We start from the raw sequence: 22565 nt of genomic DNA, 5'->3' as shown, positions 1-22565 counted from the left end.
AAATCCCAAAGGGAGATCCATCAACAACAGCATTAAATAGTCTCTAACAGGACAAATTCCAAAGTCTACGGAAATTGCTAATAAAACCATCATCAAGAAGGTTTCATGTTTAGTTTGAGGGAGATTTATTGCAGCCCAAGACTGAAACACCTGAAGTTAGCCTACTTAAGAGAAATTGTACAATTTCTGTTAACTACAGAACCTGAAAAGTGAGAGCAAACCTTTTTTCCACAACTATGGCATCTGGTACTGCTAAATTATAAAAGATAAGCATAAGATATGAATATTATAATCACTATTTAAAATGTTTCTGTATATGTATGTGTATATATATTAATGTTCATGGGTTCATTGTATCCTGGGCTAAACCAAAAGCAGTGTGGCCAGCAGGGTGAGTGTGGAGGTGATTCTCTCCCTCTGCTCTTCTGAGACCCCACCTGGAGTGCTGCCTTCAGCTCTGGGGCCCAAAAAGGACGTGGGGCTGTCAAAGCAAGTCCAGAGGAAGGCCATAAAGATGACTGGGGGGCTGGAGCACCTCTCCTATGAAGACAGGCTGAGGGAGTTGGGGTTGTTCAGCCTAGAGAAGGCTCTGGGGAGACCTCATAGCAGCCTTCTGGTGCCTGAAGGGGGCCTACAGGAGAGCTGGGGAGGGACTGTGTCAGAGAGTGGAGTGAGAGGACAAGGGGGAATGGATTTAAACTAAAAGAGGGGAGATTTAGATCAGCTGTTAGGAGGAAATTCTTCCCTCAGGGTGGTGAGGCCCTGGCACAGGCTGCCCAGAGAAGCTGTGGCTGCCCCATCCCTGGAGGTGCTCAAGGCCAGGCTGGATGGGGCTTTGGGCAACCTGGGCTGGTGGGAGGTGTCCCTGCCCATGGCAGGGGGCTGGGACCAGGTGGGCTTTGAGGTCCCTTCCAACTCCAACCATTCTGTGACTTTATGGGTATTAGCCCCAAATACCAAACAAATACTGTGGGTTCCTTCTGCACATGCACACCCAAGAAACCATTACAGACAGATAACCTTCAAATAGTTATATTTCAAACAGTGACACCCAGATTCCTGTTCAAATCTACCCCAAATTAGTCATTTAATTTAAGACACTGATTCTGCACTGACTCTTACTCACTGTTCTGTGACTGAGAGACTGCAGACCTGAAAACTCTCAGAGGAAGTTCTCCTTACCTTCTTCCAGGGGAATAAAAGGTATCTTATAAAACTGTATAAACTACAAAAAATCTTTATATAGTTCCTTATAAGATAATGTTTCTCTGATGCAAGCTCCTAAACTGATACCTAACTAAAAGTGTAACCACAGAAGAAGGCAGAGATGGTGAAAATCAAATAAAAGGCAAAAAATATTTCTAGTTCAACCGTATGATTGTACTAAAAGTATTTTGCCCATCAAAAAAAAAAAAAGTTCTTATAAAAATTTAAGATACTCTGATTCTGATAATTTTCAAAAAATATTTGTTGAGAATACGAATGACATTTCAAGTGAAATGCTCTCCACTCTTTTACTCTTTTTAAGCACCCTTGCAAACAAACTAGGCTCTGAATGTCAGATTTGGTGGCACACACACCAGTATTTCATTAGTTTTCCACTCTAGACAAAAGGCATTAAGTATTTATGCCTGCTGAATCCAATACCCAAACCGCTAATGTCACAAGGCTGAAGGATAGGGATAGGTTTTTGGATTCAATCTCCAAAGCAACCTACCTTGCAAGGTACGTATGTTTGAAAATATTTTTTTTCCCCTATTATTTTCTGCAAAAACACAGTTCAGGATGTTTCCTTAACAAATAAAATTCTAAACTTGCCATTTTTGTGGCACCTTCCCACACTCGAAGAATTATTCTCTTATCTGTCACTCTTTCTTGACAGAACAGACTTCTTGTCTTGCAATTATTTATAAGCACATTTTAACTAAAAGCACGAAAAGGAATTCATATTAAAAACAAAACAACAAAACTACCCAGCATAAACTTTTCAGCTTTTACAGAGAATGCCTTACCTAACTCTTCTAAATACCCTACAGAAATCCCATTTCTCTAAGACAACCTCCCTCTCCTTGCCATATTTGCAAGACATCCTCAAACAGGGCAGCTATTTGAAGAGGTCTGCAAACAGCAGTGCTCTAGGAGTCAGAAGTTTCCCATTACTTTTTATCTTGTGCATCATTCGTCATTAGTTCTTGAAAGACATACAACTGACAGCCTTTTCTTATTGAGGAGAAGTTTGGTTACTATTTTATCATTCTGCCCTTAAATGTGTGGCTACGATGAACTTTCCAAACCTGCCAAGGAGACCTTTACCGGCTACTACAAAGACCTACATCTTAGAAGTGTCATGCATCGATCCTCTTGTCCAAGCCCTACCCACTACCTTCAAAAGCTCTGCCAACAGCTCGCACCAACTCTGCCTCATGTATTTTTCAAATCCCAGGTTTAGAGTAATACATTTAACTCAAAATAAGAAAAATCAACTTGATAACCAAACTCAGCCTTCTGCATAGCAGTTACACTGGGTCATGATCCCAGTTGTCTCAGACCTTGTGCTCAGCCCCTGTCCCAGCAGGGCAGTCCATTCATTTCCTATGCTTTGCTCTGCTCTTCCCCACCACAACAGCTGCCTTCAACCCAGTGGAAGCCACTGCCATTAGAGCTGTGAAGGTGAAAGCCACCAAGACTTCAGAACTTATTTCAAAATGCCAAATTTTGAGAAAATTCATGTGACCAAGAGAAGAACTCACCCATGTCTCCAAGGTTTTTAGATGTCTCTTCGCCCATTTCTCCCTACCTTTGTAACAATTTCTGTCCATTCCACAGTAGCATCAAACCCTTAACTCTTCAATACCGAATATGAATCACGTCTCTAAAAGCACCCTTGTTGAAACCATCACTGAACAAAGCCCAGAAAGACAGGAGAATCGGCTGCTAACCCCCAGTCTAGAAACCATCGCAGAGGAAAGGGCTGTTAGACCATTCTCTTCTCTGTCTACCGTAAAACCAAGACCTAAATGCTTAGTGCAATTTTTCCTAGAAATGCAGAGAAACAATTATTTGCTGCATGCAAACCACTTTCTACAGGCATTTTGAATAGACAAAGACATTTCCAAACTCCTACGAAGCAAAAGAACGAGCCTCTTTGGTTTTATGGGGGGGGTGGACAGACAGGGGGACACCACAGGACGGACACACAACCACATCAGATCACCCAAGCAGAAAAGGGAGGCAGCAGCCAGGAGGCTGAGTCACAAAGCAACACAAAAAGACGGCACAACAGGCACACCTGCAAACATAACACAAGAGTGTGTGTGCTCACCAAAGCAGTTATCTAATCCTGGGACAAAACTTCTGATTTAGGTGGTGTAAAATTAAGAACAGGAATACGCAAGGATGCCAATCCCACAAGGATATGTGACACCTGACACACACACATCTATTTTCTTTATGATCAGATGCCTTCAGAGTCAAGCAACTGTTTGAATTGGATTATGCCAAGGCAAACAGCTTGACAATTCAGATACAGCAGCTCATTATCAAATAAATTGTTGCCATTATATCACATGGGCAAGTGGTGAAATGACTACATCACAGTAACATCAGTGCCCAACTACATCTGTTAGCGAAACAGAGAAATGAATTTGTTTAAGTACGAATTGAAAAGAAGTCCGTGCAATGCTCAGTTTTTAAAGTTTGAGGCCAAATATTCTGAAATGGACACTCAGTAAAAGAAGTGTCAGGGTCCTATGTTTAAGCAAACACATCAAATACACGAGCCTTAAATTTTTGCAAGGTCAAGGCAAAGCTTTCTTCCAAAGAACTGAAAAAATATAGTAAACATTTACTTTTTCACATATCTGAGGAAACGTGAAATCATATCTTTGTAAATATATTTTCTGTAACAACTATCATTGCTGATATCCATACATGCCCAAATACCCTGAAATTACCATTTGAAATACAACAGAAAAGACCAGATCAAAAAGTGATTCAGGCCATAGGTATATTTAATCCATTTTTTCTTTTAATTTCCAAAGGAAAGATTAGTATGTTTCGTTGAAGCATACACTTGTGATCAGATTAGAAAAAGGAAAAAACAGAACAAATCCCAACAACCCAGAACTTCAGTACTGCAGCTGCAATTCTGTATTTCGAATTATAGCTAGAGAGAGATCTAAATATGTGCATCTTCTGAACATGCAATAAGTTACAAATATTACAAAACTGCATTTGCAGATGATGGCTTTGTACCCAGTTTACAGATGCTGCCCTTGAGCCATACAGCTTTAAGGCAGACCACTTATTTTGCCAGTTTCATCCTAACATGTTAAGAAAACAACCACCTGAAACTGGAGGGAATGGAAAGCTCTATGAACTTACTAAAGACAGACACACATTAAACAGTAAGAGAAAATGCATACTTACAGGGAAATATCAGCTCTACCATAACCATATACATTAAATTCTAAGAGACTAAATGAAGGAATGATAATGTTTTGCATCATCCACACAGAATGGATCATTACCTGAAAGTATTGTCATATTGCTTTCTGCTTATTGCTTTATGCAGCTTGTGTGCTGGACATGAAGGAAATGGCAATAAAAAACTAAAAACAGAAAACCCACTCTAAACTGTTTGTAAACCTACATACATGAGTGCTTTTTTTTTTTTTTTTTGGTAGTAATATGAGTAAAATGCCAATAGCAGCTCTTTTTGTGAAAAACAGAGTGGCAATAACTAGAAAACTTATTTGTGGCTATGGAGTAGAAGACTGGACTGAATATGTATTTGCTCAGGTCTAACGTGATCCCATTCATGGTAACTGTAGCCTTTCAGTAAGCTTATTAGGAATGCAACGGGATCCATAAAGGGTTTGCAGCTGTAAAAGCTTGTTAATATGTACTTGAAGAAAAAGGCATTTGAACAGCTACTACACTGCACTAAGGCCAAATCCTCATATCAAAATATTAGCTGTTATCCAGCACAAGCACTTTTTACCTGCATGCATATTAAATTAATCCATTACAGTTTGTATTTATTACTTTATTGCAGTATGGATGTGATTACCTCCACAGGATCCAAAAGCAACCAATATAAAGGGTGAAGTACATAAAGTACATCTGAGCAGACCAATGTATGAAGAAATCAGTTTGACAATTTCTGATGACCATCCTGGCACCGCAGTGGGGAAAAAAATGAATGGGGAAACACATGGGGGAGCAAATGTAATTTCTGTTATCAATGAATGAATGTGGCAGGGAACAATACAGATGGTTTTAAAACCCTAAATCATCAATTTAATCACGTGACTGACTGTAAGTGGTAAGTACCAGCTCTATAACAGGGTCTCAGTATTGGGATCTAAGAGGTGAAGAAAAAAACAGCTAACAGAATTGGTAGTTTCTTGAGTATTAATACTACAGGAATGACAGCACAGAAATAGGACTCTGAATTTATCAAAGAACCCATATGAGTAGATTAATTAGCTACATACCTGTTTTAGTTTCTACCTCCCCATTTAGCAGGAGAATTAATTACTGGCTTTTAGGAGGAGAAACCAGGTAGTTTTCACATCTGTACTGTTTTAAAATGTATTTTGAGAAACATTACTACACTTACAGAAATGTGTGTATTCTAATATCTCTTTCCCTGTAAGATTTATGCATATTTGGAACTGTTATGACTAGAAAAAATACAAAAAATACAGAAAATGGGTGAGCTTCATGTACAGTAAGGCTGTGTGTGTCATGAAGCAAATACGGTCACCTTCCAGTCTGGTTCAAGATGGCTTTAACTCCGTGACTCCGAAAAAGTTCTTGTAAAGTTGCACTTTAATTGATGTACATCGTTAAGGTTGAGAATATTGAGAAAATGTACTCTATGTAATAAAAGAAGATGTTTGTATTGTAAACGTAGGTAAAGTTAGAACATCACAACAGTGTGAGAATCATACATCAGTGTCGTGGGGATACGTGCAGCTGGCCTTCACTGGCACACCTCTGCAAGTCTGACCTATTACTTTTCTTACCTCCCTCCCAAAGCTATGGGATACTGAGAACAATCACACACAATATCAGACAATGACACAGATAGGAACTACAGGATGGTAGCAATAACTTTTGCCACTTGATTTTCTAAGTTCAAAAGACGTTAAGAAATATTTAGACACATGGATTGGTACTTACACAACACAAAGCATTAACAGGAGACCTGGCTACCAATAAAATTCCAGCCCTGCAGAAGACATCGCTCTTGTCTCAAATACATACATTGGATTGTAAATAGTCATAGATTAATAGACACTGAAGTGATTCAAACTTTATGCCACCTTCAGTTTCATTTGAAAAGCAAGGTTTTTAAAACAAGACAACCAAAATCAAGACCAGGACCCTCTGAAAGTGGGATCTTAAACATTAAGCTCAGACTCTAAGCAAGCGTCTGCTATTGGAATCACTGCAGCTAGGCACACAGAAGACAGACCTGTGCAGGATGAGAGCACAGGTCCATAGCTATGCACCCAAATAACTAGGAGAGTTCCCTCATGGATTAGGAACCTAGAAGCATTCCCTGAACTCACACCAAGTCAGAAAAGTCAGTCTTTACAATAGAATTGTTATAAATATGCACTGGAAGCTGCTAAAGACTAAAACCTTCAGAAAATTAGTTCAACCTGCTGTCTGAAAGTAACTTTTCTATCTTAAAATACCTAATTTTACATGTCATCCTTTATACATATACGTACACTCAAGCATATACACACAAATATATATCTATGCCATGGAAACTGGAAATAGGACTGCATTTAGAAGCTTTTTAATACATTTCTTTTACAAGTATATATGAAATGGGGATATTAATAGTATAGCACTAAATCATAACCATGTTACCAGAATTATCAGTAACGTACAGGTTCTTATGCTAATTTTCTTCTAAAAGTCAGTTGACAATTTTTGGATAAACCAGCCCATGAGAGATTAAGATATTTATTTCACAGCCACAAGACTGAGATGCTTTGGTTAGCTAGCTTAAAGCTGAACTAAGAATCTCGTCAATAGCACCTAACAATAGGAAATATAGGTCTATACTAGAGGTTTTAGAGTTTTCAAGTCTCATCATGCCTATAATTGCTTTTCATTTATATGTTTTATGTTGATACCGAGTAAAACCAAATTTCGTCTTTTTCAGGTTTTACTAATAAATTAACAGAAAGCAGAACTGGAAGGGAAGTGGAGGTCATTCGGCCCAGTGCTCTAACCATGGACTGTTCAAACATGCCAAAAGGCTTCCTGACTAATGTTTGTCTAACCTATTTTTTAATACTTCCTAAGACAGAAAAACGAAGGTCTTCTTAGACAATCAATTTTCCTTGCTACATTTTCTTTACTACATTTGATACACAAACAAACATTACCCGCATAGTCACAGGTGATGAAACAGAGACAAGATAGTGACATGACTTGCTTGATGTCACACACAAGAATGGCAGATACAGGGATCTAACAGTTTATCCTCAAACTATCTCATTGTATCACACTGTCTTTCACGATCTTCACCCCAAAATATTTTCAAGTCCCTTGCATATTAGGTGTTCCTCATACACAGTACTAATTTACAGTCACCTTCAAGTGTTTTAAGGCAGTTAAACACTGCTTTGTGAGACAGAAGATTATTCCATGGAATCTGGAGGAAAACAAAATTTAAGTAGGAAAATACAACTACTCCAGTATGGAATTTAATCAGAACAGTAGAGATGATCAACCATCTTTAAAAATACAGTACTCTTGTTAAACTAAAGGATTGGAATAGAGAACTATCTTTCAAATTGCTGCTGAGTGCTCTCAACACAACGCATGTTGAGATAACTGGCAGCAACTCAGAAAATACTATCTGCTGTGGAGCTGCCACCTTACTACTTCAGTATCTGTAGCCTTCATGGGTTTTCAAAAATTCTTGTGAATTCCTTTCACAAAGGCATTGTTGCCTTTTCACAGAAAGGTTCATTTCTATTTAGCTTGTGATATACATCTGGACTACACCCACAAGTGGGATAAGAGTAGCTTCACTGCTTTAACATATTCAATGTGTAGTCCAGGCAACATACACAAAAACGAACTATAAATAAAGAGGTATGTAAGTTCTTAAACTAGAGCTGGAGTTGGGGAGAAGAGCCTGGATTTGCCTTTGGAGCAGTTCAAGATGCTACTCCCTCTCTCCCCTATTTCAAGAGATTAATAAAGATATTACAGTGAAGGGAAGCGAGGGGAAAGGGAGAAGTGTAAGACAAAGGAAGGAAATTAAGTACCTGTAATTTGTCAGAGACAAAGCAGAAAGTGTGTGTGCACATGCGAACAGGTTATGCTGTTAGCACATTCCAGTGATAAGTTATAAACATCAAGACTACAAAAAGTATGTGGAAAAGACAAAAGCCTATTAGATCCCAGGAGCGAAAGGTAGAAGTTGATTGTGGGGTTTTCTCCCCGAGGGCGAGCAGAGTGTCAACAGTCTTTCGAATGTGACGAATATCCGACTGCAGGATGTCATACGGAGAGCAGAGGTCAGCCTATCCCGAAGGGCAGCCATTAGAACAGAAAAAAACAGTGCAAAAAATTAAAAATACAAAAATAGAAAGATATTGATAAATTATCACAATATTCTAGCATAAACACGTAGGAATAGTTTTGTCCTAGTATTGCCTTTGTCACTAGGCACCCCAGCTTTCTTTGATTTCCCCTCAATACCGAAGCTATCATACAACATCAGAATATTAAGTTAGAAGAGCTCAGCCCTTCAAATCCTTCCAAATTATGTCCAGATTCACAAGGGTGAGGAGATGCACGTGATCCACTTATTCTAATGGGATCTGCACACCTTTATTCCTCTGGACTTAAAGTGCTTTAGTTGAACCAACTCTAAAATCTAATTTATATAATAGCAAACAGTGGGTTAGAAAGCTGTTAAAAAGTACAAGCAGCAGAAAATACGAAGTCTCAGGAAAGAGTACTTAAATGAGCTAACAGAAGTATGTAAAATTCTCTAACACAACACATAACCTAGAACCTGTATTCAAATATCACTTTAAATGATACCCTGGGATAGAAACTGAGAACGTCAGTGGCTGACTATCATTTACTTAAGTACAGTTTCTAAGCTTAAATTATACACTTAATTCCATAATTAGCATTTTAAGAAAATATTAACAGGTTAGATTTGTATACTCTTTTTGGAAAGTACCAATGACTGCATGTACTAAGTCATGCTGGCTATACAAAACGAAGCTTAATATATGCAGTAACAGCACTAATATGTCCTCCCCACAATATTTAATGTTATATTTGACCCATGCAACAACTTGTTCTTCCAAAATGCAGCAATCTGAAAGATTATACCATTTCACATTGCAAATGAGGCCTTACTATCACAGGTCCACACTTATGAAATAAAATTACACAAATTAGGAAAGAGACTTTCATAGGAATATTGTGTTTCTGACATAGCTTTTCAGTTTCACTTGCTTAATGAACTGACAGCGCACTCAATAAATGAAGACATTCTAATTCAGATGCCTGTTTTCTGTTACCGTGAAGTTTCCATGTCCAGTTTGAAATAAATTAACCTTTAAAATATTGAAAAGGCTTTTCTATTCTGAGAATTGGCTAGTGAAACTGGAAATCAGAACCGTCATTTACAATAACAATGACTTTTTGTTGTAGTTGTTTTCTATACCTGGTTCTAGCTTTAACCAAGAGCTAAAAGCTGCACAATTTTCATCTTGTTTCTTAGACCAGCGGATACGTGGAATAGGAAAAACACCTTGCCCAGTAACAAGACTGGCATGTTTACAGTAATTTTGTAGGATTTTTCCGACCCCAAATTCTAGTGCTATTTAATTGCCAAGGCAACTGTAGTAGGCTTTTTTTTTTTTTTTTTTTAAATAAAGGATGAAAACTCACAGGCAGAACAAAACATGCCGATCTTGTTTAAAAGTAGGACAAGATTAGCAGTGCCTTCAAGAACATCTATATCCATAAGTTGCTTACCAAAGAAACTAGTTTCAGAGCGAACAAACTATCCGGTGACTACAGTTTCTCACTAAGCACTACTCTTGTACCAAAGACACTAATATACCCCATAAATGCTGCATTCATTTTAAAACGACATACAATACTCACTTCATACTTGCCACATTATATCCCAAAAGAAATATGTAAGAAACTCCAAACTCAAATTTTTGTAAAAAATAAAATAAAAAAAAAAAAAATCAGAAACTCTCAAACACGACTTATTTTTTTTTTTTGAATTTCTCTTAGGAAAAGAATTAAAACCAAAACCTTTTCTGAAAACAGTCCCTACTGTAATCAAATGGAGAAGGAAGTAATTTCACAGTTGGAGAATGAGAGCTAGTGGTATGTTGATTTACCTTTTTTTTTTTTTTTTTTTTTTTTAAGACCAAAGAACTTGCTAACCAGAGAGTAACACACTAACAAGTATACAGGAGATGTGAAAGCATACAAAACCAGCCAACACATGCTGAAGAAACTTCCTGTGAGAATTGCCATGCTGTGCTTCAGTGAAATTCAATGACATCTGAGGAAGCCTGAGAAATTTCTGATGATTTTTGCTTACTTTTGTATGTTCTGCACTAGTTGATAATTTGCTGTTACTTTCTCACCTTAAGTAAAACGTTTATATTGATGCATTTTAAACTTCTGTGACGTAACTCTAGAAGTTACCGTAATTTTTACAGATGCTGTGAAATGAAAATACCAAACTAAAATATGACATCATGAAGTGGTGAAATAGTACGCGACATTTACTTCAGTGCAACCCCCAAAGACAAACAAATGAGCAACCACCCACCCACCTCAAGCACGGCCCTTCTCATTTATAGGAGACTAAAATTATAAGAAGCAAAAAAGAAAACCGTATTACTTCATCATTACACTTATGGACTGACTTGTCAAGCCCAAGATGCTATATGATTACATCATACAGCTACCAAAGTCATGCACGTAGAATAAAAAACAGTAAGAAAGCCATGTGGAACAACAAAAGCATAACCAGCTGTTTGTATGCACAACCCACCCTCGCTCAGCATGCCCCTGCAGTGACTGTGAAAACAGATAAGCACATTTCCAAACCAACTCTCTATGATTTTGACCCTAAAAAAAATAAAAGGTCAAGGATAAGTTTGCAGAACTGGGTGGAAGAATGAAGTCTGTAGTGCATATGCACTGTACTCAAAACACAAACGAAAGGAACCTCAGAATTAGGATTTAAATTCTGGAACCACTTAAATCTGTACTGTGGGGCAAACAGTGTACATTACCAAGCACAGAACGAACAGGTGGAGAAAGGAGTCATACCTGATAAAACTTACTGTACCTTCATGGATGTCTCATGATGAAAACTATGGAAAAGTAACTGATTATGTGAATCATTCAGAAAATGAGCATAAGCGGCAATGAAAACATACCTTGCAGTGAGCTGAGAAACGCAACTACCAGTTGAACTACTTATATGTGGGTAGAAAATAAAGCACTTGACACTCCACTTTGGGTGATTCCTTTACTTTTTTTCTGCCGTTTTTAGCATACAAAAACCCTGTTTTTTCCCCATTTGTTTTACTTAATTAGCAACTCCTATACTAACACAAATACCACTCATGTTGAGGTGTTGCTGAAGTAGCAACACAGTGAAATTAGTTTTCAGAGGAGGTCATATGCAGTAATAACTCTGTTTGCAAGATTCTGAAGTCCCACAAACGGTCACAGCTAAGTCTTTCGCAACTTGAGTCTTCATATGATGATTTTAGATCAAAAAACTCATTTCTTATATCACTCCTTTCTGTTCAGTATGTGCAGACCAGGTAGCTGCCTGAAAACTTGAAAAACGTGGCAGAATTCTCTCATTCCTACCTGAGAAACAGCTGCATGCCGCACTAAACCCTGCTGCACCATCACTGCCATACTTGAACACAAGAGCTGAGTAAACCTACCCTAACACCTGGCTGTGAAGGATTTTTTTTATAGCTATCTTTTATCACCAGAAATTACCGTTGTAGTATTAATCATGATAACTTATGCCTATCTTTGTCCTGAGCCATATGAAGATTCATAAGGTGTGTATATGTAGGAAAGCCTAACTTTCCCTTTCTTAAAAGCAACTCTTCCATTTAATTTCGTTGGCCCAAAGTGGCACCATAAAGGGCCAAAAGAATCTCAAGTGTCTACGCTGTTAAGATACTACACTAATGTGAACTGCAGATCATAAATATTGATTTGTGCCTTTGTTAAAAGGTAACATCTGCTTTTGGGCTGACAAACATTGACATGAACATTTGTTAACATTATTGAAAGCTCCCTGTAATAGGTTTATCAAGAATAACAGCTATAAGGAAGGAAAGCTAATGCTAAATTATATTATTGATGCTTAGGTTAAAATGGAAAAGTCTACTTCTTTGCTAATATGAGTATTGATTCCAGTGTGACAGACAAAAATAGCTATGTTTTCAAAATATGTATGAACGATTAGGTGAGAATTTCTTCTCATAATGAAAAATGTGTATGAATATTTTTCTTTAATGACATAAAGCAGTGTTCTTTCAAATAGAGACAAAATATTTTCATAATTTTACATATATACTCATGTGATAGTAATTCAGATTATTCTGATCACTATCAATAACTCTGAGATGAGGTGCCATTAAGAAGAATAAAACTACCTTAGAACTGGGGCATTTAACATTTCAGAGACCACACTTGCAACCATGCAAAGATGAATGAAGCCCAAAATAGCTTTACTTCTTAAATCAGAAAGTGTGAGAGGGGAGGTGCAACACAGATCGTCTTGGTAAGCAATGTCAGTGTCAGTACTGGGTTCACGTGACATTAACAAACCATTCCTGTGAATGGCACCATCACATACTGCATGTCAATTTGAAAAATGCAGTGGGACAAGCACTCCTACTTACCACACATCTACTGTCACTTGTTTATGTAATCTGTATCAGTCAAAACTCAGGAGTTTGTTATAGTTATTACAGAGGAGATCTGGGAATTTGACAATTTTTAGTTTGCAGTGCTTTATTTATAAAGTTTTATTTTAAAGTTTTAGTTTGTACTTTAAGTAACAAAGGTTGTACCTTGGTGTCTCTGAGGGGTACTGCATGATACATTTGAATCTTCAGGCTTTCAGATGCTTATCTGCCACCATTACTTTCTCATATCAAGCAAGAAAGTTCTGTCTACAAAAATGATTATTTACAAAGATCTGATACCTTGGAATAAAAAAGGCCCTACGGGCAAAGTTAGTGGCAAAACTGGGCACCTGCTGCTTGTCCTATTGCTATTGTCCGTTTTCATAGCTGACTGGTGTGGTATGAGCCTTGCTACTTAGTTTCTTACTAAGGAGTGAGAGCCAGACCTTTAAATCATCCCTTCCACGTATGACCGGAATGATTATATGGGCACTAACAAAGTGATTTCAACACACCACCCACTGTACCAAAAGTCTCATCTGGTAGGTAATGCCTTTCATGTCAGTTGGCACAAGTCATCCCACAATCATCTACACATGGGGTCATTTTGCATTTGTGCTTTTCGTCAAGATGCCAAATGCCGAGGCTCATCATGACCCACTTGGATATGGATGCCTACTGCATTTTTCTACACTTGCAGAAAGTTTGCCAGGATCATTCAGGGGAAAGCAATTTTGACATAAAAATTGAATGCTGAAAACCACAGAAGCAAGAGACCATGCACAGCACAGTAATTACTATTGCTGTTTTCTTTTCCTTCTGTATTTTCTGTTCCTATCCTTGACAGTGTATTGTTCTAAACCTGTGTGTACTCTATTCCATAAGTAACTGAGAACAAACCAAAACAGAGCTGTGACAATTTTAAATCCTTAAAAAAACAAAACGTCCAGTTGTTTTTTCAAGTTATTTCTTGTAAACTAAAAGAAAACACAAGTATTAAAAAAAGGGGGAGTATTTCTGGTTCCATAAGTGGAACCTATCACTATATGTAAGATGTTTGTTTAAAAAGTGAAACAATTCACTGATTCCTTTTCTGGGATTGTTCGAAGGCTGGGCAATGTACAACCTGAAGCAGAGTGAAGATATCATCTGCAGTGGTCTTTTAAAAAAATAAAATAACTGAGAGCTAGCTGTCATGCACTTTTACTTTTGTGTTCTTCATACCCTTCCCTCCAACATGCAGAAGCATTCCACCACCTACCACCTAGCTCTGCTACACAACAGATTTTCGCCATACACTGCAAAGATATATTTGCCATTACTAGCACCTGATCAAAAATATCCTCGGAGCATTTAAAGACCCGTCATAAATTTACAATTTCAAGCAGTTCATTTGGTACTTAAGGAGCTTTCCCCTCAAGAGAAGTTGGTGCTTCTTTAGGTTCATAAGCATGGTTAGTTTACAAAAGAGATTGGTAAGATTTGACCCTTTCCTTAGGGCTCCGTGCCCTCTCTGCAACAAAAATACTTCAATAGAACACACAAAAAAAATCATCAAAAATTCTACATTAATTTTAATGCAAGTGTTAGGAGCAACAAATATATAAAAATCCCTATTCACAAAAAAACAGAGGCATTTTTCAGAAAGTTTCTTTATAGAAATCAAATAATAATAATAAAATAGCGTAAAGGCTTAGCTTACACTTCTGTAAAATGGCACTGCAAGGATTTCTAAATTTTTTCTGTTTTATTCTGTTTCTGAAAAAGCTCTTAAAAACAACAACTCTCAGCTTTTTCTTTCCCAACTGGCTACATCCAGAAAAAAAAAAGATTTGTATTCTAACTCACTGAATAAGTTATAATGCATCACTAGACAGCTTAGCACTCCGTAACTACTTTGTCTTTAAGCCTGTAGCACTGAGAGTTCGATTTTCTTTTTGATCTTCCTTGAAGTGAAATTCTACCAAAATTAGGTAAATTATTATATTGGAATTATTTAATTACAGCAACTAAATCAACCATTACAGCTTAGAGGCCCAAAAAATAACACTGTATTATTGGTTATATATATTATGAACCATCCATTGGAGTTGTAAGACAAAGTCCCCCCTCAGAATTCCCACAAATAGCAAAAATGAACCATTACTTCTGCTGTTCTCCAAATTAAGTACTAAAATATAGATAAAACAAACAAAACTAATTCTTTTTCAACATGACATCTTTACATTACCATCTGCTCCCAAAGGGGTGACAAGGGAGGAAGAAAAATATCAGAATGTCCTTTTGTTGCAGCATTATTGAAATACAGGCTAAAATGCATTCAGTCTTAATCCTACTGCCATATGTACACATCAGAGAAAATACATCGTGCAATTTTCATGTTTTCAGGTTAAGAAGACCTTGTATAACACTTTTCCCTTATTTTCAGGGTCAGATATTTTAAACGAACATTTTCTTAATGCATACCTCTAGACTGTAAGAGAATCTTTGAAACATTCCCAATGAAGCCCCAGAATTCATTACTTAAGACATTTTCCTTCTCAATTTCAGAATAGGTTACACAATGAATACTACCATACTTAAGTGAATAGCAGAAAACACCATTCACTGCAATTTCCCTAGTTTCAATGTCTAAAACACTATCTATTGAACAACCTTACTCGTAGAAACATTCCATCCTTAACACACAGAAGGGATTTCTTCACATCGCTGCTGAAGTGTTTCAGTACATGACATGAGTGAGTTATTAGTTCCTTTTTAAATACATACTGTTGAGTACTTAGTATGGTAAAAAAGGAAAATCAATAATTAAAAAGAATGAAGTTCATCTTCTAAAAACAATATGTAAAAATGCAATTATAGGTGTATATGGAAAAATGAGCAAACTTCTGCTTAACTACATTATTATTACCCAATTACCACGTTAATTAGTCATCTTCCAGTTCAAACATAAGGTGGAATTGGGGATAATACTGAATCTCTAACTGAAAACAAAATTAGTAATTCTTAAGTGCTATGACATCAACTACTTAAACGCACTAAAGTAGCATTAAATCATATAATTAAAGAAAATGGAAGTAAGTAATATGTCTTTATTGCTGAAAACTGCTATTTCATACAGTTATCCTTAAACTACAAATTAATTCACGTGCTTTGCATTTTTGATCATCTGGAAATGGCAGATTTAATTAAATTACCTCTGGTATCCCCAGTTTTCTACATGCATCCAGAAAGTTTTCAACATTTCTCCTGCATTTGGCCATGCTAAGTTTAGGCTGTAAAAACAAGAAAAAAATAGATCATAAGCCAATAAATTCATTCAGTCAGTAAGTTAGTTTATTGAGTTATTCTTGTGCTGATTCACCATTTCCATAATTCTCCTGAAAACAAAGCTTAAAATTCTGCCTTTTTTCCCCACCAATCTAATTTGAAGTTTATATAAATATAATCTGAGTATGGAAGCTGTGGATGCCTTGCGCTTTTACTTAGTTATTAAAGCCATCAACACATTTAGATCTCTACTTGTTCATATTCAGCTTGTCAGGTTCTAAAACCTCATGTTCCGTGACAGAAGACATTTCTCTGGAGAGCAAGTAAACTGATGATGCATTTCAACCTACAACAAGGGGGACAGATTTAACTGTGATAGAGCTCTTATATTTTTAAATATTTTATGTATAGCTATTTTATATTTGTGAGTACTTAATTTTCCATGTCTGAAGAATAAATTTGTTAGAGTAGAATTTCAAATACTTTTAGAATTCATCTCACTAAGGACTATCCACCCAATACTTATGGAAATATGTTAGTAAAAAGTAATTTGGAAAATCATTATTTTACTTGCTCAATGCAAGATGTGAAAGAAGGGTAATATGGCATTAAACTAGGTGTTTTATTTTGTTTTTTCCTTTTTTAATACCCCCAAGTCCTCATCTATTCTGCTCCCACAAAAACAAACAATGAACACAAGAAGAAACATTCAACTTACTACTGCTGGTGAAGGTACATGAATACTTGCTACCGAACGAGGTCGAACGTGATTTACTAAATGGCAGAGAACTACACCATCCATCAGAGCAGACCCCAAGTCTTCAGGCAAACAAATCTTTAGTCTTGTTTCAATGTTCTGCAAATGAAGAACACATACACGCTTCAACATAGAAACAAAGGAAGGAAAAGAGGCACTTATATCCTCATCTTCTCCTCCCATGGTGTTAGATATGTATGCAGTTTCAGTTTACCAAGAAACCTACTTCTCATATAAGTGATTTTTTAAAAACTACAAATCAATCCACCCTCCTCCCATGCTGGTCACAGAATTACATACGCTCCTTTAAAGGTAGGCAACACTTCAAATGCTGCTGTCATAATATGCATTTATTTTTGTACACAAGCACATAAAAACATATGTGCATGTAATCATGTGATTGCACTACATGTGGCTCCTTTCTTTCACTATTCCCCCAAGTTTTCTACTTATCCAAATTTTATCAGCAGTACTTTCAAACAGAATTATATGGTTTCCATCACTGACAACGAGTAAAAGGCAATCATTCCCTAGGAGTCTAAAAACTACTTATGAAGCACTAGAGTGATTAAAAAAGACAGGCAACAAAGCAAAACATTCAGCTATAACACATACCCAAAAAATCTCTTAAATAAACCAGAAGTCTCATTGAAATGAATTTGATATTACAAAATAAAATACTTTGAAAATATTTAAGAATTTTAAAAACAAAAAACTATAGTAAGATTGTTACATATGATTAATTCCTTAAATTGTGCTTCCATTTTAAAAACACTCCAACAGTACACTTACAGACAACTCTTAAATTCTAACACTCAGAGATAATCACTTCATCCTTTCTGCTGAAATTACATGAGCTATTAATTCCACCAGTGCAGGGCATGCCATTTAACCATATCTCACTCCAGAAACTCTCATTGTTATTTCCCATTCAAAAGATCTTTTCTGAAGTACAAACACCTGACTGGGTTAAGGCACTTCAGGGTAAGTTTCACCAACACAATTCAGAGAAGTAATGCTGTCTCATTTAACATTTTAAAATATCTTATTTCTGCAACTTTCCCAACGAACACATAAAATATATGTTCTATTAGCAGAATTGTACCAGCGCTCACATACCTCACGCAGCTGTTCCACAAGCTCCCTCTCTTCTCTCATCTGCTCCATTTTCCTTCGAATTGTAAATTGCGGGTCTATTGATTCCAAATTTCTTTGAGGTCTTAAGAACACTGTGATTTTTAAAAAGACAGGTTTTAGTTTTAAAAAATAAACAGCTTGACGTATTCATTTTCAAATTAAGAAAAATCTTGAGGCACCATCTCCAGCAAAAAACATTAGAAAATTTCTCTTTTGTCAGGAGGACAGCTCTGAACAGCACCATGTACCATCAATGGAGTGGATTTTTGTTGTTTGTTTTTTTGGACTAAATCCATATTGTGACAGGCAACGTCTGTCAGATGATTAAGCACCTGCACCGTGTCTTGGAGATTCTGGTCTATAGAAAACTTCCTAACATGGCAAGGAGCATCTCTTATTCTTTGAAGGAGAACCCTCTCCTACAAGATGCTCTAACACGTGACAAGCATCTTCTTAGGCAGGATAACTGCTTACTAGATAAGGTTACACTAAAAAAAATTAAAACAAACAAAAACAAACAAACAAGAAAACCCTACCAGACAAGCAAAAATATGGGTTTGATTTCTAGAAACTGAACATTACAGCCATTCAGTATGTGTGCATTTTAACGTACAATTCCTTGGAATAATTACATGAGATCTTTGTATATATACACACCCGTACACTTTCTTATTTTGTGATCATTGACTGTTTTGAATGGCTCTAAAGAGCACGATGTATGCTTGGTTGTTATTTCACAAAATGAAACTGTCACCACTCAGACAAATTAAGGGCCAACCTGATTATTATGGCCAATGACAGTGCTTAAGAGAGAGGATTTTGTGTTATTATTTTCCTGCATCTCTCCTTCTGAATGCAACAGGACACTCTTAAGTATGAACCAGGGGAGCGGGAAGTATTAAGCGTAGAAACCTCTGGTTTTAACCAGCTCCATCTCAATTTTATTTATTTAAGGCAGCAAAATATTTGTATTACTCTCCTGCTCATCTAACGTAAGAAAGGAGCAGCCCACTAAATACAGTAGCCTGGTTACAGAAATTTGTTACAGGCTACGAAGCAGCCTTGGGTTTTTTTGGGGTTGCCTAAATTTGTTGCAGATGGTAGGTGTCAATCCAGACTCTTATCTCAAATTCAGCAGCTGGCTTCTCTACATCTTTGAGTAGTAGTCACAGCTGAGATGACTGCTTGCTGATATTGCCAAAGGAAAGAGGATAATCTTAGTGTCAATAGGTAACATAATGGAAAAGAACAGCCTTTTATTTCCTAAAGGGCAAATCAAACTTTTACTCCAACTATGGAAGTAAATGATGAATTACTTTCAGTGTACCGTAGGTGCAGATGGGTGTAATCGGAGTAATTCTGATGTCCCATTAAGAATTGTGGCATCCCAATAACTTTTGATTAGGTCACAGTCTAGCTAATAGGCTAAATTGTCAAAATCAGTCCTTAAAATACGTAGGAAAATAAGAAATTGAAGTCTTGGTAGAAGGAAATTTCATCTACATTCTGACAAACTAAAACGTTAACGAAGCTCCCAGATCAGTACAGGGCTAACAGGCAAAACTGCACCCTCTAGCATCCACAACTCAACATAAACAAAACAAAACTTATATAGAAGAAATACTTTGAAATCCCAGACAAGCCTACTTACCAGGCACCTCACCTAGTTGTAGGCTGGTTGGATATGTAAAATAAAAATAATAATAATGGTAATAATCTAAGTTACCTCTCTGGTCAAAGGGAGGGAGAAAGACACTACCTAAGGCAGCTCAGCGAGCAGGAAGCAATTATTGCTTACTTACACAGTAAAGATGGAGCTCAGCTCCTGACATACCTTTAGGTTACTCACCCAAGGCACGATAAACAATACAATGCAATAAATTATGGCCAGGGTTACCAAACTTGATTCCTTTCACTACTTGACTCACACAGACATAGTTTTAATCCTCAAAGAGTAATACCCTATTCAAATGGTATTTAAATGCCACCGTAGCTTTAGCAGCAACATTTCAAAGATAATTCTCTTTGAAAGCATTATTTCATAATTATGTTCAATTTTGCAAGTATCATGGAATATTATCAGGGCCTTCATTCAGCTTGGCCTTAGCTGTCTTTGTTTAGGCCTTTGCTAAGTCCGTATAAATGTCCCAAATATAGTTCCTTCAGGTTTCAGACTCTATTAATGAAAAGTAAATGGCAACATTAGTTATTCGATCCTATTCCTATTCCTAAAGGAAACAGACATTCGACTAAGCAGCAGCAGGAAGGCTAATCTCAAGGCAGTGGGAAACCGCAATTAAAAGTTGCAAAAATTAAAAAGTTAAACAAAAATAAAGTAAGGTTAACTAATGTATATAAACACACACAAATCTCAGAAGTACTGGTTACTGCAAGTTCCAGCTACATACTGAAGTTTAAAGAAAAGTTTTCTAAACCAGGGTATCTTGGCAGCCTGAAATATTGCTTGCTTCTCTGCATTACACACATTTTCCAGCAAGGGGAGCCCGCATCTCACACACACAGGCCTGAAGGTCTGTTTTTCCCTGTCAGATAGTAGTAGAATTTCTGCTTTCTGAATCCATGGTCAACCAAGGTTATTAAATTAGTGTTGTTCCAATAAATTTATGTAGTTTATAAGACTCAATAAGCTCAACGGTTAATTTTTAATAAGCACATAGTAGGTGTTGGTCACGGCACTGAGCCTGCCGGGGTTCAAGAAGCTTTTGGACAATGCTCTCAGACACACGGACTGATTTTTTGGGTGGTCCTTTGGGGACACAGGAGTTGGACTCGATGATCCTTGCGGGTCCCTTCCAACTCAGGGCATTCTGTGATTCTATGTAGTCTACACATTACCATAAATTTCCTTGTGAAAATGTTCAGTGAGACAAGATTTCTACTAAGAAAACTTATTTAAAATGTTGCAAAAAAATAGCAATGAAATAATAATAATCTTTTATAATTGTTTCCTATATACACTGGAAGAACTTGTTTGTTAATGTGGGAATGTTTTAGTTTAACTCCAAGATTTGCACCACTTCAGAAGTGATGAAAGCAGAGGCACAGTGCTAAAGAAACAGGACACTTTACATAAAGGGAAAGATAACATTAGCTTCTGGCTATGTATCTCAAATCAGGCTCAAGTCTGAATGACCACTACTGTACTTTTCAGAAGTCTCAAAGGACTGCAAAGCGGAATCTATTTTGCATTTAAATCAATGCAAGTTAACTATAGGTAGTAGTAATTTTCAAGAAAGTTGGATGCAACAGTGTTAAACTGCTTAAAAAAAATCGAGTTACTATCAGTTAAGGGTACATGATAAATTTAAAGCCATCCAACGTCCATCTAATGGCCATGGTGTACAGCCAGTTGGACTCCTAGGGTTCTACCCAAGGTCACCACAATTTTAGTCACCAAACATTCATGAATTAGTCTTTTAGTTACAATCTTTATTGGCATCTGTACTGCATAGAAGTCAAAGAACAAATGCTAAATTCCTGAATATGGTTTCATTATGTACAATGTTGAATAAAATAATGAAAAATATTCTCTTGCAGCAAGTACAGTTTGAAGATGTTGGTGAGAAATCTGAAAGACTATCAGGACACTGTAACCAGCTTCTCAGAAGTGGAAAAAAGAACTTGGATCTTACCACATTCTTGAAATAAGATGCTCTCAATTTTGATATGTTATTACTTGGAACATTCATTATATATATAGGAAGTGCTACACTTCTCTTCCTGTTTAACAGGAAAGGGTCTGCAGAAGCCTTATTTTCCTAATAATTACGTTTTACTGAGCTGCCTTTATAAAATTCTCACTATCAGAAATACACAACATCAAGTCCAATAAAATCAACTATGTGAGTCCCATTTTCCTCAACTGCCAACAGACTACTGCTGTCAGAAAAGATATGCCTTTCCAAAACAAACAAACAAAAAAGAATAAACAATACACTAATTGCTTTTTGTCTGGAATATACCAGTATTGCAGGCAGAGTAACCTACCCAATGATTTATTTATTTTGACCTAAAACACAAACAGACCCTGCATTGTCAGAAGTACTTGTAGCTTGCCTTTAGCTGTTAGAGTTGTCATTGGCGATATGTCAAGATAACTTCATACCATCGTGGCAACAAGATTCATTTTTCCATCCTACTTGTGTTTCATTGCAAATTACTTTAAAGAGCAGGTTCCTTATATATGCTGCTAGGACTTTACAGTCAAGGAAACAGTGGCAATAGCAAGTATTGTCAGGTAGTGAACTGAAATAAGAACATAAGTATTCTAAACTAAACGTTGGCATTTATCATTCAACATTTGTGGGCTTGGCTTCAATCTAATGCTTTTGACAGTTTCCTTGCCTTCCAATAAGCACTCTTCTAATTTAAGGCAGCTGGAAGATCACCCTACTTTTAAA

The 22565-nt window shown here is 36.8% G+C and overlaps 1 protein-coding gene across 6 annotated transcripts in view; it reads right to left on the bottom strand.

Moving 5' to 3' along the window:
- The window catches only part of LRCH1 (leucine rich repeats and calponin homology domain containing 1), a 114586-nt gene that overhangs the window by 2084 nt on the left and 89937 nt on the right, over window positions 1-22565 (bottom strand). For 5 of the 6 annotated variants that reach the window (XM_032202416.1, XM_032202375.1, XM_032202391.1 and 2 more), the window contains 4 exons: window positions 18127-18236; window positions 16969-17106; window positions 16178-16255; window positions 8307-8564 (listed from right to left, as the gene is read on the bottom strand). In XM_032202416.1, the coding sequence (XP_032058307.1) occupies window positions 8358-8564; window positions 16178-16255; window positions 16969-17106; window positions 18127-18236 (533 nt within the window). In that variant the 3' untranslated portion in view covers window positions 8307-8357. The remainder of the gene's footprint in view (window positions 1-8306; window positions 8565-16177; window positions 16256-16968; window positions 17107-18126; window positions 18237-22565) is intronic. The other variant, XM_032202400.1, reaches the window with a different exon arrangement.

The sequence above is a fragment of the Aythya fuligula genome, chromosome 1, assembly GCF_009819795.1.
Source record: "Aythya fuligula isolate bAytFul2 chromosome 1, bAytFul2.pri, whole genome shotgun sequence".
In the NCBI taxonomy this organism is placed as follows: Eukaryota; Metazoa; Chordata; class Aves; order Anseriformes; family Anatidae; genus Aythya; species Aythya fuligula.
This window is presented reverse-complemented; position numbering and strand designations above follow the sequence as displayed.